The 11,609-nt window shown below is 39.2% G+C and overlaps 2 protein-coding genes across 4 annotated transcripts in view; one reads left to right on the forward strand and one right to left on the reverse strand.

The window, feature by feature from the left end:
- pofut1 (protein O-fucosyltransferase 1) overlaps positions 1–11,609 on the reverse strand; it is a 43,313-nt gene that overhangs the window by 11,116 nt on the left and 20,588 nt on the right. For 2 of the 3 annotated variants that reach the window (XM_088290548.1, XM_088290547.1), the window contains exon 2: positions 4,238–4,300. In XM_088290548.1, coding sequence (XP_088146674.1) covers positions 4,238–4,292 — 55 coding nt within the window. In that variant the 5' untranslated portion in view covers positions 4,293–4,300. Of the gene's footprint in view, positions 1–4,237; positions 4,301–7,518; positions 7,564–11,609 lie in introns of those variants that run through there. The other variant, XM_088290545.1, reaches the window with a different exon arrangement.
- Positions 2,913–11,609, forward strand: part of plagl2 (pleiomorphic adenoma gene-like 2) — a 37,242-nt gene continuing 28,545 nt past the window's right edge. The window contains exon 1 of the mRNA XM_088290544.1: positions 2,913–3,053. The gene's annotated coding sequence lies outside the window, so the exon portion shown is untranslated. The remainder of the gene's footprint in view (positions 3,054–11,609) is intronic.

Here is an 11,609-nt window from a genome sequence, read left to right on the forward strand (position 1 = left end):
TTTCTTTCAAAAACGCTATATAGCTCAGGGGGCACAGCACTCTGGATTCCTCCGCACTCTAACATCTCCTTGGATGCTTATATGTTCGTTATCTGGTTATTTGCGTGCAACACACAAAAAAGTAAACTGTTCAGCAGAAAGGAAGTAACTTTGAGGGCGCGTTATAAGTATTGAAAAAAAAAAATCCCTTCCCCTCCCTGCCAACTATTTTTGAAACAATTCTAAACTTTGTGGCTAATTAATAAAAGGCAGAAATTGCCATTTTATATCTTCCTTTATTTCTCATAAATATCAATGATCAAAGTCAGACATGTAGAGCAGGTATATTTTTTATGCTGTAAGAATCATTTAGTCGTGGAGGAATGCTCCTCCAAATGGAATATGCATGTGCAAATGGACTAGAAGCAGAAAACAAAGTCAGGATTTAATTGTTGCAAACCTTTGCAAATTTTAAATAATATGTTTGACTTTTCTTTATCAGCACTATATGGTTTTTAAAGTATTAGTGGAATACCTCTCATATTAGAAACCTCCCTCTTCATCTATTTTGTTCTAAAATAATTTTATACATTTAATGTATATCGTTTCATCTATTGTTTTTTAATCATTTCACTTAAAAAAAGTACTCCAAAAAGACATCTAATTATAAACATCAAATGGTGATGCCATTTTATTGAGTTCCTGAAATCAGTAATAAGGTTTTATTTGTCATTTGAACATGTATTCCCTAAACTTTACATTTTGTATGAATCATTCACGTTCATCTTTAAATTGTTGTTAATTTCTATTAAAGCAAAAACTGTTTTAAAAAAAATACTTTTTGATGCGAAATTAATCTGAAAACAATCAAACGAACATCGTCAAAATTTCAAAAACGTCATGACTCCATCACTGTGGTAATTGAAGATGCATTTTCATTTAATGTTCTTCTATTGTACAAAATAATGGAACGGAACGAGCACTTTAAACGACTTCCGATTTACTAAGAAAACAGCCACTCCAAAAAACGCCAACAAAATCAGCAAACCGTTCATAAGCAGAAATAGAGAAAATATCTATTAAAACAATGCCTGTCCATTTTAAATCCTAAATTGCGACTACGGTAATTGTTTTCACTCACTTCTTTAGCAGAAAAAGGAGGAATTAGTTGCCACCAACAGGTACGGCTGTTGCGCTTTGGGGGCGTGTCCACTAGAGAAAGAGGCCTCCGGTGCCTTCAATAACTGTCGGAAATATGTATTTTCCAAATGAATTTCGGAGAGGGGGGGGTCAGATAAATATGAAACAAATGTATCGACTTATTTGGATGCTGAAAAAAAGAATTATGAAGGTGCCTTTCTGCAGTAAAAAAAAATGGTTTATTATATAACTGTAAAAATATAATAAAGTATTGCGAATCAAATGAGATTCTAAATAAAGAGTATACGACCAGGTTGTAAGTCATGTTTAATGTGCGAGAAAATACATAGGAACACATACAACACAGGTGGGTGAAATTGTTCTTAAAAACGCTTGGAATTACGGATCTTTAAAATGAATGGATTTTATTTTTGCGCATAACTGGAGGAGCTTGAAGGCAGCACGGTCGATTCCCCCACCCCCACGCTCCCTGGCTGCACAAACATGTTCCCCCTGCGGGCTCCATCAGTTTGTGGTGGGCTTCGAGGAGGAGGGGGTGACGAGGAAACGAGTTGATGTGCCCTGGAAGTAATTCTTTCACCCCCTCTACAACACAAATTGCACGACGCATGCACGGTCACACTGAAAAACTTCAAGAATTAAACAGGCAATGTGGGCTCAGCACGTTTATTAATTTTACTTCATTTATTACTTATTACTTGCTATTAAAATGTAAACATAAGATTCTTACGGTGTGAAATCCTCCAAAATAATAATATAAATGAATCTGATTATTATTAGAATGTTTGATGAATGTTTTCATCCAATAATCCCAGTCAGTGTATGTCAGTGTAATCCACTCAAACTCAACGCTAAAAAATTTACCCTTTTCATTGTGATTTTGTTTCACTCTGAATGAAAGTGAGTGTCGATTTATTTTACTCGTTTCTTGATCTATTCTGCAGATGACAGGTCATATAATTCAAAACACAAAGCAAAGACAATGTGCGGGTTAATTATTTGCATTTTGTTAAAATTAGTTTTCAATTAAATTACAAGTAAATCCAAGACTTCATGTCATTACGGCTGTTAATTACATATTTTACTTTATTGTGAATGTTGACACATGCATTTATAAAATGTACTATAAAAATTGGTAATTATGCAGAATTTGGCAGGTGATTAATTCACATGTGCGTATACGGTATATGTATTAAAAACGCAGATAATAAACGTCATTGTCTTTAAAAAGCATGCAAAATGCATATGCAAATGTTGCCAACATTTTTATTTTTTTCTGACGCATACGGTGATCATCTGGTAAGAATTTGAAAACCTGCACATGCTTGTTATTGACCCGTAATGTTTGTGTAATGGCTAAAGGAACGGAATACATTAATAACATATTAATATTCAACATTTCCAAATATATTCGTGTGTGTTGGCTGTGGTCTGAAGTCAAATCATTTCTAAAATGAATTTTGATTTTGTATTGAGTTTTAATGCTTCCGATTTATTACAAATGCATTGTTTAAAAAATAATGCGGAGACAGCGAGCAGGTGTTTTAACTGACCAGAGCCTAGCTGCCGTTTAGTGTTTGAAAACCCAACAACAACACAGTAATCTGTCCCTGAGTGAAAAAAAAAGTTTGTGAAAGTGGCCTGACGTCACACTCCCACAATGCTTACCGCCCCCTAACTCGGTTGCAGCCTGAGGAGAGCCACACACGCTCACTCCCAGGCCCCGAATATCTAAATTATTGGGAGGGGGGGGGGAGTCGTTTACAATTATTTGAAAAACAAGCAAAGAAGACATCGAAGAGAGTGCGTGGAGTTGGCGGCGTGGGTCTCTCCCACGGTGGCTTTCTGCTCGGGATGGACGCTTACCGGGGCTCCAAGTGAAAGTTGACTAATGCAGTGCTGGAAACTTTTTGGTGGGTAAACTGCTTCTTTCCCCCTCCTTTCCCCCCTCCTTCGCATATCGTGTTTGCACGTTGTTGTGCTTGTGTATGTTTGGGACAGTTTTTACGCCACTTTTGACGGCGTCCAGCTGACGTGCACTTCGACTTGCGCGACGCTCGGTTTGTTATTGGATGTGTTGGTATTGCTAAATAAGCGCCATTGGCCTTTGCGTCATTTGTGGCGTATTTTTGTGGGTGCGCGCGCGCGTGTGTGTGTGCGTGACTAGACATTTAACAGCGCTACAAATAGTTGCTTAAAAGCGATCGCGACAGTTTTGGGCACGTTACCAGGGCCCTTTAATTTTTGTTATTTTAGGTCAAGTTGTTGCGTTTCAGGCCATTTTGGGAATATAAAGTCTCTCCGTGTGTTTTCGAGATTATGGAAGAGTAAAAAATTGTGTTGAAAGTGGATTTTAATTGAGGCTGTTTAGTGGCAGTGTAATAAAGTCTTGCTTTTATTCTGCGGTGATGGTGCGTTCATTTGTCACGTTGCTCATTAAGGTCGGAGATGTGTGGACCACACGCATGTAACTGTCCTCCTCGTGGCTTGTGTCATGTTTGTGGCTCCTCGGATGTTTTTGTTCCTTTGGCCTGCGCGCGCGCGGGCGCGTGCGTGACTATGTGTGTTTTTCCTTGGAAGTAGAACAAGTGGAGGGTGTCTAACACAGTGCGGTAGTCATATACACTATTATTGTATCAGTCTTACATGTTTATTTTTGTAGTTTGCAGTTGTGTACAACTGGACTGCATCATAATGAGTTGTTGCAAATAATTTGGCTGTGTTACATGCTTACCGCAACCACTTAACGCAATGTGTACTTTTGTCTAATTTCTTTTACCAAGGGATTCCAAAGGTTGTACACAGCCTTTTACGGGATGTTGGTTGACTTCGATTTGTTTATATTTACATTTACAAATTACTTTACATTCGATAATAATCTGTCATTATGGATATCCAATAATTCTCTCAATTCTTTGGACATTTATTGATGCTGCAAAATAATATACTGTCATGTTACATGGGGTTTTTGGAGAAATGACAATACCTTTAAGTTATACATTCTGTATTTATAAATGTCAGTAGTGTACAGTAAATTCTGCTCACAAGTTCCTCTATTCATATATATATTTTTTTACCTGAACCCACCCTGACTCACCTATTCGTGGTGTTTGTGCTCTTCCCGAACCGCCCAAGATGTCACAAGATGGCATCCATGTCCCTGGTAATAGCAAAGTAGTAATTGGTTTCAAGGAAGGAGCGTACAGTAAATTCCCCTCATTGCAGGAGTTACATTCCACAACACAGCGATGTAGGAATACAATCTAGACATGTTATAGCATTTGCGGCATTTACATTTTATTAAAGGTCTTTAAACCAACTTTCAAAACAATACAAACACATTTAAACGTGTATTATAATTCAACGAGAGAGCAAAATAAAAACAACAGTATAGTACAAACAACGCACTCACGACAGCGATGATGATGATGAAGCTTACGTAATACAGTACATTCCCAAGGTGTTTTATTTGTAAAATAAAAATAATAAAAAAACAAATGGAAAATTTGATCAATGTGATCATGTGTTAAAATTGACCATTGAAAACTTAATTATTACATTATAACACAAAAACGCCAAAATCATCAGCAAGGCGAGCAGTGCGCTGTGCATCCACTGACAGAACTCCAACATCAATCAGCGGCTGGCAAAATGATTGTAACGCTCTGATTGGCTAAATCAGTACTGTTGGGTATTTTTTTAACTCAAAATTATGTTGTAAAACTCACACAAAAAAAAAAGTAAAATACTTTGAACGCATATCCTGAACCCGTGATGGAAGGGGTTTTATTGTTGAAGTGATTATCTCGGTTGGCTAGATCTTTGAAAGTCAGGGAAGAGCTAAGTTTAGTCTGGGTAGTTAGTGGAAATTTCAGTGAGGTTTTGCATGTGTATATCTTTTTGCCTTGCTTCAGCTATTAAAAAGTTTTGTTAAGGTTGAAAAGGCAAATCCATGCGCAATTCGAGTGCCTTTTATCAAAATCAAATATTCTTTATTCCTGGAGTTTGAAATTGAATTCAAGTGATTTGGGATCCTTTATAGTAATGATTTTATTTATTAGCATGAGCAATCTTAAACATTATAGTGAGGAATCTATTGCCAGATTTTGGTAGTATAAGACTCGGCCCCTTCCCCTCCTGAATCGAGAGGGTTTATTGCTTTGCAAATACCGTCATCATATGTGCACACGCTTGCTCTGGCCTGTCGACAGAATGTGTCATTTGTAGTGATTACTATAAATGTGCCCAATCTCTACGATGTGAATGCAAGGTAGTTAGGACATCATCATTTAATCTGCAAGCAATTCAAAGCGAGCAGCATGACTTTTATTGGTCGATGACATCCAAGGGAAAACAAGAATCCTACCCCAAAATGTTGACATGGTAAATCTTAACTGTATGTGGAGGTGCACAAAGATGAGGGACCTTGGAGTTGCGCTAACTCGCTCCACTCACGTCGAGGCCTGCTGCTACAAAATAAGGAAATGGAAGTGACTTTTTCTCACAAGACTGTGCCTTTGTCTTTGTCGTTACCCGTCAACGGTTCCTGCGGATTCTTAAAAAGTCATCAAAGGCACTGAATCTAGACTCCTACAAAAAAGAGCCTTAATTGGCATTAAAATATCTTAAATCAAGCCTTCAAAAATCTAGAATTTTGTTTTAACACGGGATGAGTAGGATTTTTCATCTAATTGTGATTTTTGTTCCTCAATATTGCGATTGCGATGTAATATGCGATTATTTTTTTCAAGGTCCTCTACCTATGTATTTTCTTTAACACAAGCAATAAATTAATCTGTATTACAATTAACGCTGTACAAAAATAGGGGGTGATTGGAATTATTAGACATTAGAAAGTCGAGTCACGCGTGTATTGTCTCTCACGTCTGAGTATAACTTCTCTACGTGCGGCGTGCACATGAATGAAAGCTCGGCTCGGTTTGTGAACATCGCCTGACCAAACGCAGGAATCAGGTGAGTCGTGATTGGTGGATACCTGACCCCTGAGCAACTGATATAATTTTCAGTCGACAGCAAGTGGCAAAGTGCTCGCCCACTAGGATGGATTAAAACCACTGGATTCTGCTGCGTAATTAATATTCCACCAAAGAAGTATTTCAAGCCGTCAATACCCATAATCTCATCACCTCTGACCAACAAAATGATGGAACATGTCACTGTTGGGCCAATTAAACCGTCAGCCATTTATGGTTGGAGTGCACATGCGGGTTGTGAGTGACAAATCCAAAATGTGTGTGTGTGTGTGTGTAGCGGTATGCGGCTGTATAAGAGCAAATATCGAGAATTTGCCTCAGCAAAATACGCATCAAAAACCAGATGGCTCCAGTACAAGGTCTGTATGCAAATAATGCAAATAATACCACAATTTTCTTGTGTGGCCAGCCGAGCATGTAATTAGTTGCTGCAACACAACATTGATGCCATTAAAAACAAATAAAAAATACTGTTTGTGAATTCGATGACAGGCTGGCGGCAGAGTAACGGGGGTTAGCAAGCTAGCCCCTTTCCTGGGACTCTGAATAGAAGAACGTACAAGTATTTTGTTGGTATGAAAACTGAGTCTCGGAAAAAAAATAAAACATTGATTTTTCTTTCCCATCTAAAAAAAAAAAAAAACTAAACAAAGCATGATGTGTGACTCTAAGACAGCGAAACAACCATTTAATCTGGAGACAAGTCATATCAAATCTGACTGTTTGTGTCTGGCTTTGACACTTTGAGGACAAGAGAATGTTTTGTTTTTTTGTTAAGTGCATGGAAAAGAATAATAATCAAACACATACGTGCGTGTATGTTCCACCCAGTTTCAATTTATTGCATGTGTTGACTTCACACTTTTTCCATACATCAGCCCTAAATCATAATTCCACCATGTACACTGATGTGTGGCATACTTTAATTGGGTAATGATGCAGTCAAAGACATTTCTGTGTTTTTTTCCCCCCCCCAAAAAATTATTTTAGAAAGGTGTTGAAAAAAATGCAAAGATTGGCTAACAATATTGTAGTAAAATTTATTGTAAAATTATTTCATCCATCCAGATTTTTGGGGCGGGGCTCAAACGCATCAAGCTGCCAATCAAGGAACAGCTACCTTATTGATGATAACTTGGCCCGTCGTTTCTATCACGACAAGTTAGCCATCAAACTATGACTAGAAACCGATAAAAAATCTTCTATGAAATGTTTTCTGTTATTTGGGCAACAATGTCTCTGTCATGAGCACTTATGTGGCGGACGTAACAAGACGGCGGCAAAACCAAATTGTGATGGTTGTCTTGGCTAAATATACTTAAGTGTGGCTAGGAGAATTTTATTTTGTTCACCACATTGGAGGTTTCATGAAAAAGTGGCAAACCTGATAGTAGAGCAAAAATAAGCATCCTCAGTTGATTTTGATGAGCATAGGGAACGAGTGCCATAAATCCAACCTTCTCTCTTTTTTCCTTTTTGGGTATCGACTCCCACCATCGCTGGCAACGTATGACACCCCCCGTTTTTTGTGTCTCCCAAACACGTAACAAACGGACTGCGCTGCATGTGCATTTCTGCCTGTTGAAGCTCGTCCGCGATCTGTGACAAGACTGACTAAGAAAGGTTCTGGGACACAACTGTGTAACTAGTTGTGTTAAGCATTGTTTTGGGAGGGGAAAAGTGTCTACTAGTTTTTAAGGTAAATACAAGTTTTATCTGTGTGACCTCTTTGCAAATATCCCATGTTATGTCATGGAGACCTATGGCTATTAATACGACGCGGCCCATGGATGTACAAATTTGTTTTTAGAGCTAATTTGAACTGTTGCGGCTTTTAATCAGGTGCATTTTATATTCTGGTGATTACAGTAATCCCAATGAGACCAGTTGAACATATTATTATAAAGAACATTTTTGATTTGACTTCCCCTTTAAGAATGCTTTATTATGGTGACACCGAGATGCAGGAACCAAATTTGAGTAATGCAATTTTTCATTTTGGAGCATCAATAATTCCCACATGAACTGTAATAATACAATTGTGCAGTATGTCACGGAGCCACATGCCGAGTTGTTGCTCTTTACCTGGCAACCAACAGACAATCATAAAATGGCGCAATGACTCATATGCCCAAGGACGGTTGGACTTTTATTAAGGGTAAGGGTTACAGTGCCCACAGCGCTTTGGAAAAAAGCTTGTCACTTTTTCACTAGGAATCCCTTTCTGGTGTGAAATTAAAATAAATTGGAAGTGTGAAGATTTCCTCCGTCTTTGGGTGCTTATTGTGTCCTTGTTGGGCCCCGAGAAAAAGCACATAGTGGGTGTGGCTTGTCCAATATGGCCTTTTTTATTTCGTGATTTTGGGGTCAACTAATTGTATCTGTTGACTTCTGCAACAAGTGAATGCGTAGATGATGTGACCTGGTTTAAGAATCTTTGGGATTTTACGATGACATGAAATATTTGTTGTCTGTCTAAGTGTTAAAATCTGAGCACTAGACTATGGTAATACTGCAGGCCAGGTCTGATTTTTTTTTTTTTTGCCCAATGTGTCACGTATCTGATTTTCTTCATGTCAATTTGAACAGTACAGTTCTGATTTTTTTTTTTTTAATCAGACCCAGGCAAGTTTCATTGGATATGTGAAAGAACTTGCACTCATCCCACCCATACTTCATTAAAAGGGCTACAAATTGTTTGACAAACGAGGCCGGCGTCAAAAATGATGGAGCAATAAAACAACGAAGGAGCAGAAAACAGTCAGTTATGAAAATGAGATACTTAAGAAATAATAAATATCGGGTTGGTACCTGTCAGTTTAAACAGAAAATCTTTGAAATTGCCACAAATGCATAAAAACCGATCTAAATGCGGGGCCATATTTACTTCACATGTGACGTGACGAGCACAATTCACGGATGCATTAGACACTCATATTAGGAGTCACGTTTGTTTTTTTAATGTGAACGACCACTTTTGTTTTCCATGTATGTACTCTCCTACTAAAGTGGGAGGAGCTCTACCTTTTATTTCATCTAAAAACACACATGCGACTAGTTTAGCAACAAAGGCTAACCTGTGTTTCCTGTTTAGGCCAAATATAAAAAACATCTAGAGCAAATGTCATTCAATTAAGTTGCCCCCTGTGCTAGCCTGCCTCGTGTGGTCGGAGGCGGAACTTTGCAAGCTTGTGAGGCGGGCGTATGTTGATATCTCAGCCGTGTTTATGCGTCGTGCGTGGCAGATGCGCTCATGCGTGTTCGTGCGTGCGTGTTTGTGTGTAAGCTGTTTCTGCTTTTGAGCTGGAGGGAGGTCTTCGTCTTTGAAAAATCCCCCACAATTCTTTGCTCTCACTGTGGGCAGCGGCGGTGCTGCTGGTGGAGGAGGCAACAGCAGGCTGATTTCCATGAGAAAGGAGCATCAGTTGGGTTAATGGAAAGGACAGCCCTCTGAAGGACAAATGGCAGTTAATAACCAGGGAAGAATCGGAAAAGCCGCAATCCCTTTTCTTTGTACTGCTTCACCTTCTGCGAGCCGGGATGGGCCAGGAAAGAAGAAGCGGTGGGGAGGGGGAGCGGAGCAGAGGAGGTGGCCGAGGGAAGAAAGGACAACGGGTTCATGTGAGAATGGATGTTTTTTTTGTTTTTTTTTCCCTCACTGAAGGGCTGCAAGAGGATTGTTGGTGTTTGTTGTTTTCTCATGAATGCGGCACACACGGAAACTTTATGAAGAAGTGAACTGGAGTTCGCTGTTCCGTTGAAGCAGCGACTACATCCCAGCATGAGATAGTCTACTTGTGTTGTGAACATACTCGGGTTGAGTGTTTACACGCGTGTATTCTGTGTCATGGAGCAGTCAGAATTGGAAGACATGTAAGACCTCCACTAAGGAGGTTATATTTGTGGCTGCTCGTCTATTTATTAGCAGTGTCGCACTGAAGCCACATCGCTTATTTCTGCAGAACGATGTTGACTTACTGGAGTGCACGGTGCAATTTGTTGCTGATCCAAATTAGGATTGTTCAACTTTGGCAGACACTACTATTGGGTGCTTGTCCTTGTTCTTTTTATGACATATTTCGTTTCCACCCCCCCATCTATTTTCAGCACTTTGTTTCAGCTGCTTTTGAAATAAAATTGAGTTGAGTTAAACATTCACCGCGTGTGCACCTCCTCGCCTGAGGGATTTATCAAATAAGTATGTTAGAAAAGTGCAGTGATGCCCACCTCTGCTAAAATCGACTATGTCCTTAGTTCAATAGATCATTCAGTTCTACCCCTGATATGAAAGTATTAATAAATATGCTGTGATTAGTATTTGGTTCAGTTTTTTGTGTTTTCAGAAAAAAAATGAAATTATTACTTTGGCCGCTGCAAAGCTCCTGGTCAATTGAGACAGTTCCCCTCAACCAGGGCGGGTGAGGTGCAATGGACCTTAACATTGCGAAGGCAGAAATTGACTTGATTTTGCGCTCAAAGTGTGTTTATACATGGGAACTGCAAGATCTTCCCTTGCAGATGATATCGTAGCACGTAACGTGGGCAACTGGAAACAGCCCTGCTCCTCTGATCGTCCGTCCGTGTACTTAACTGAATTTTCATTGGATTGTTTAGAACAATAATAAAAAAATCAAAAAGGTTTTATGGTCTAGAAGTGTTTTTTCATACTGATATTAATGCAATGAATTGAAAAACGCCATCTTGTGGCCCGTGCGTAAAAGGCCAGTGTAATTTCCTCATCACTCTTACGTGGAGCAGTTTAGCCCCTCTGACTGAAGTTGCCATGGAGACAACATTACTGACATGTTTGGGCGCACAAATAATCAAAATGTGTGATTCTGATCCATTGTGTTGGTGAATGTTTGCTCGCCCGCATTGATTTCAATTGTGAAGCTTGTAATGAATCGTGTCGACTATTTGCTTATTTTGTGGGTTAGCATGTTACTGTCGTAGAGGTTTTCGTTTTCTCAAAGAAATTTCATGACTGAAATACATAAGTCAACAATACACATGCTCACAATCCTTCAAAGCAACACAGATGTTTTTTTTTTTTTGGTGCAGCCCACATTCTGCCGGACACTGCAGTATGGCCAGTCAGAAATAGTAAGAGGATGCTAGATGCTTGAAGCGCATACTGCCACTTTTCTTTGTGGCTCTGTTTCTAGGAAGCCAGGCAGCTGTGGCTTTTCAGAACATAAATCCATCCATCAAGCGGCACCCTTGGTTTACCCCAATCTACATACTGCGGCTGTTCAGTCATTGCCCAGGCCATTGCGGCTGCCATTGAGGGGTGGGGGCAAAAAAAAAATAAATGGATGGATTGGATACATTTTTGTCATGACCAATCATTCAAGCAAGCAGGATGAAAGTGATTTTCCAGTAGATCATTAGATTTCAATGATGTTCTGATGGTTTCTTGTCTATACGTGTGTTGGACCTGTCCAAGGTGTACCTTGCCTATCAATCAGCGGGTAC

The sequence above is a fragment of the Idiotropiscis lumnitzeri genome, chromosome 3 (assembly GCF_059441095.1).
Source record: "Idiotropiscis lumnitzeri isolate Australia: NSW breed Sydney's pygmy pipehorse chromosome 3, RoL_Ilum_1.0, whole genome shotgun sequence".
Lineage (NCBI taxonomy): Eukaryota > Metazoa > Chordata > Actinopteri > Syngnathiformes > Syngnathidae > Idiotropiscis > Idiotropiscis lumnitzeri.